This window comes from Austrofundulus limnaeus, unplaced genomic scaffold (assembly GCF_001266775.1).
Source record: "Austrofundulus limnaeus strain Quisiro unplaced genomic scaffold, Austrofundulus_limnaeus-1.0 Scaffold221, whole genome shotgun sequence".
Classification (NCBI taxonomy): domain Eukaryota; kingdom Metazoa; phylum Chordata; class Actinopteri; order Cyprinodontiformes; family Rivulidae; genus Austrofundulus; species Austrofundulus limnaeus.
In genome coordinates, this window is record NW_013952623.1 from 15086 (window position 1) to 19206 (window position 4121).

The window sequence follows — 4121 nt, forward strand, 5'->3', positions numbered from 1 at the left end:
GTTTTGATTCATGTAAAATTTTGCTTCCACTTCACAATTGTATACCACTTTGTGTTGGTCTTTCACATTAAATTCCAGTGAACTATATTTATGTTTGTGGTTGTAATGTGACAAAATATGGAAAAGTTCAAGGGGTATGAATACTTTTGCAAACCACTGTAGCTAATCAGAAAGTGAGGTGATGGAAACATGGAAAAGAATTGAAAATACAGCAGACAAAACGACTGCCATATAGCGCACTAGAAAGTCTAGAAAGTCTGTTGGATGTCGGAGATGTAGATGTTTTTGTTTTTTCACTGTTAAAAATAGTTCACAAATAGTAAATAGACGTACTTGTATAGCACCTTTCAACCCAACCAGGATACTCAAAGCGCTTCACACTACAATCTGTGCCCTCATTTACCCATTCACACAGCACTCTATCCTCCTCCTACAAAGCTAACATGTACAGTTATCCATGGAGACCAATCAGTGCCAATCACATTCGTACACTGATGGGACATACATCAGAGGCATTGGGGTTAAGTATCTTGCCCAAGGACACAACAACTGAGACAGCTGGACAGGGGATCAACAACTGTTGTCTCAGGAACACATACAAAAACAACAACAACAACAACAAAATAAATCTAAAGAAGCCATCAGAGACCCTCGCCAGAGCGTAGGAGACTGGAGGCATCGACCCTCTTGGTGGCGCTGAGAGAGCAGGAGGTAGAAGTGTCGACCCTCTCAGAGGCACAGGTGGCTGGAGGTCTCGGGGACTTTCTCAGAGGCGGCACTGGAGGAGGTGGTGTCCAAGACCCTCCCACCAGCAACATAGGAGAATGGGACCCTGTCTGCTCTGGAGAGCAGGCCCATGTCGGCTCCGGAGAAACAGCCACCAGGTCAGTAGAATCTGCCACTTTTCTACGTCAGCAATGGGGGATGAGGACCTGGAAGAGCCGAAGTCAGATCTTCTGCTCCAGAGGCAGTGATGGTGGTCGAGGCTCGGGGCACAGAAGGAGGTGATCCCGGCAGGCTGTTGCCTCAGCCTGAGCCTCTTCGAGGAGCTCTGCCATGCCTAGAGATTGTTCTATTCCAGGATATTTGGAACACAGTGCCACGGCCGCCCAGTATCGATCCAACAATGGCCACCAAGTCACAAAACTTCTTTGTAGTCTGCTGAAGTTTCAAAAAAAATTTCACTGGTTAGATCTGCCAGGGAGAAAAAAACCTGCTGGGTTCTTTTTTAGCTTGTTCATTCGGTCAAGATGAGCGAAGGAGTGAACCCAAGTCCGGACAGAGGTGATTGAGTTAAACAAAAATATTTATTAAACAAAATAAAAAATTGTTGTGGCAGCAAAACAATAACAAGATCAGGAGACACGAGGAACATCTAACAGTGGGTAAGAACCAAACAATGATCCAGTGACTAATGGAGAGATGTGAACAGTATTTTTACAAAAAGAGGAAGAGATGGTGCAAATTAAAATAAAGACAGTTTAGGAGAACTAATTACCAAGACAGGTGAGAGTGATAATTGTCAGGGAAACGGCAGGCAGACTGAGGAGAGAATGATAAGGCACAAGGAGGACACAAGAGGGAGACAACAGACAAGACACAAATCCCAACAGTGAGGGGCTTTCAGCCCTCATAGACCCCTTTTATATAGTTTTTGGAGGTTTTTGGCCCAGACACATTTTATCTGGTATTTTTAGGTTTGGAGTGGTTTTTGATCCTCCTAGACCATTTTTGCGTGGCCTTGATTGGTTAATGAGGCAAGCAGCTTTGTCTTTTCCCCTCCTCCACGCTGGCCTGGTGAAGCAGTCACAGACGCATTTGCCTCACAGGGCACCAGTCTGTCACTCGTGCCCACTGTAATTTATAATTTATTCCACTGTTGGTGACTGTTGGGAGATTGCTTCTAAGTCAAGTTTTGAAGCTATATGTTGGTTTCTTTAGATATATAAATATATATAAATGTAAAGTGGCACAGCAATGCAATCTCAATTGTTTCCCCTCAGTGAGAAGGTCTAGCTCTTCCTGGTCTGCAGCCTTTTTTGGTTGGGGTTTACATCTTCCAGAAAGATGGGAACCCACACATTGGTTTCTCCCACAGATCAAAAACATGCATGTTATGTTTATTGGTAACTCTAAACTGGTGTAAGTGAGAGTGTGAAAGGTGGATGGACTGTGGTGGTGGTGTGCCTGGATGGATTGGAGATCTGTCCCCTGCCTCAGTGACTTCTTGAGATAAGCACCAGCTCCCCACAACCAAGAAAAGAGAAGCAGGTAAAGAAAACAAATGGGTTTCATAATGAATTATGTGAATGTATTATAATTTTTTATTTGTTTTAATAATTTTATTAAATTGAAGTAATTGGATTTGAATGTGACTTGAATGGACATGTAATTTTGTTTTGTTATGAATAGGTTTTTTTTTTATAAATAAACTATCGATATGAACGTTAGAATATTAACTCAAATCTTCCACAGTAAATTAATCAAACAAAATCAGAACTAGAAATAGGTTTTATGAATTAGACATTTTATTTACTCAAATGCAGAAATAGATTTTTCTAGTCTAACACATATCAGTAATACGTCTCATGCTCATGAACCTCATGCCACTCATGCCCATGTTCATGAAATTCCTGTACTCTCCAGGCCTCAGGTACATCATTCTGCCTCTGTAGTGGGGCTGCTCATACATCAGCCAGTGGCCGTCCATCACATTGCAAGACATGCAGTCAGACATACGGTAGCGATCCATGACAGAGTCACAGTCGTCCATCAGCTCAAACATCTGACCACCAAAGTTCTCCCTCTCGTAGATCCTCATCCTGAAAGAACCTCTGTGCTGTATATTAAAAACAGAGAAAATGTGTCAACAGCTATCGGACATCTCAAAATTCCAAATGAAGCAAGTTTTAGGTAAAATTAAATATTGTGTACATACATAAGGGATCATTCTGCAGGATCTGATGGAGTCAAACATCATTTCCATACTCATCATGCGCTGCATGTCATGATATTCACCCCTCCTCAAGAAGAACTGCATGCCCATGTAGTTAGGACGCTCATAAACCATAAAGCAGCCGCTCTCAATCCTGCAGGACTGACACCTGCTCAGGTAGGAGGATATGTCAGAGCAGTCACTCATGCACTCATAAGAGCGACCCTGGAAGTTCCTGTCTTCATAGAAAATGATCTGAAAAATAAAATTTCAAAATAAACTTTGAACAAGGGTAAAACTTTATATTTTGTTGCATAAACTATAATTAGATGTTTTGAAGTTTTTGGTATAAATTTCATATTACCTTGCCCATGATGGAGGCTTAGGCTCTGTTTCCAGTGGATGTTTCAATTTACTCTGCCAACTCCATGAATCCAGCACCTTTTTATACAAAATCCCAGGGGCCATGATGTGTTGTTATTCAAATCTGCAAAGCTGATGAATTAGCAGTATGACTTTTGCTGAACAGGGCCTATAAATGTTTAACAATAGTTTTCCATCCATACACTTCTGGAGAGGTCGTCTACATTGTTCATTTTAAGCATATGCTTTGTGTATATGGTTGTATACAGTTTGAGTATACGTCAGATGGTCAGGAGGTTCTATGGGCAGATCATAGGTGATGGAAAAAAGCATCAGGTTACATCTCAGTCAAAACCACCACAAACCAGAACCTGCAAAATTATTCAGCTTGTGCAATGTCAAAATCAGTCTCCCTGCAAATCATGCATTAGATTAAGAGTTATTCCACAAAACTTCATATAAATCATTTTAAAATATTTAATTTTTGCTGAATAAATAAAATAAAATAAACTGACTTGACTTTATAGTTAAAGTCAAGTCAGTTTATTTAAAAACAACAGGTTGAAACAAAAGCTCTACACAACAAAAAATAATACAAATAAAATAAAACTAAAATTTTTTTTTCTAAATTAAATATAGAAAAAAATTTGAAGTTTAATAGATTTTCTCGTTTTTTAATTCAGCAGCTTTGTTGTAAGTTCTTATCTCAAAATTGTGCTCCGTTCGCTCTAAAAAAGAAAACAAAAAAGAGTTTTCATGAGAAAAAATTAAATGTGTTCATGATGAAAATGTAAGAATTTTTTCAAAAATCCTACAAATACTA

General features: G+C 39.7%; 1 protein-coding gene across 1 annotated transcript; it reads right to left on the reverse strand.

The window, feature by feature from the left end:
- Positions 1–2506: 2506 nt before the first annotated feature.
- Positions 2507–3364, reverse strand: LOC106525266 (gamma-crystallin M1). The gene is made up of 3 exons (XM_014019436.1): positions 3300–3364; positions 2939–3190; positions 2507–2839 (listed from the first exon to the last, which is right to left on the reverse strand). Exons 1-3 carry the CDS (start codon positions 3306–3308, stop codon positions 2564–2566), a joined length of 537 nt encoding a protein of 178 aa, XP_013874890.1. The 5' UTR covers positions 3309–3364; the 3' UTR covers positions 2507–2563.
- Positions 3365–4121: the final 757 nt, after the last annotated feature.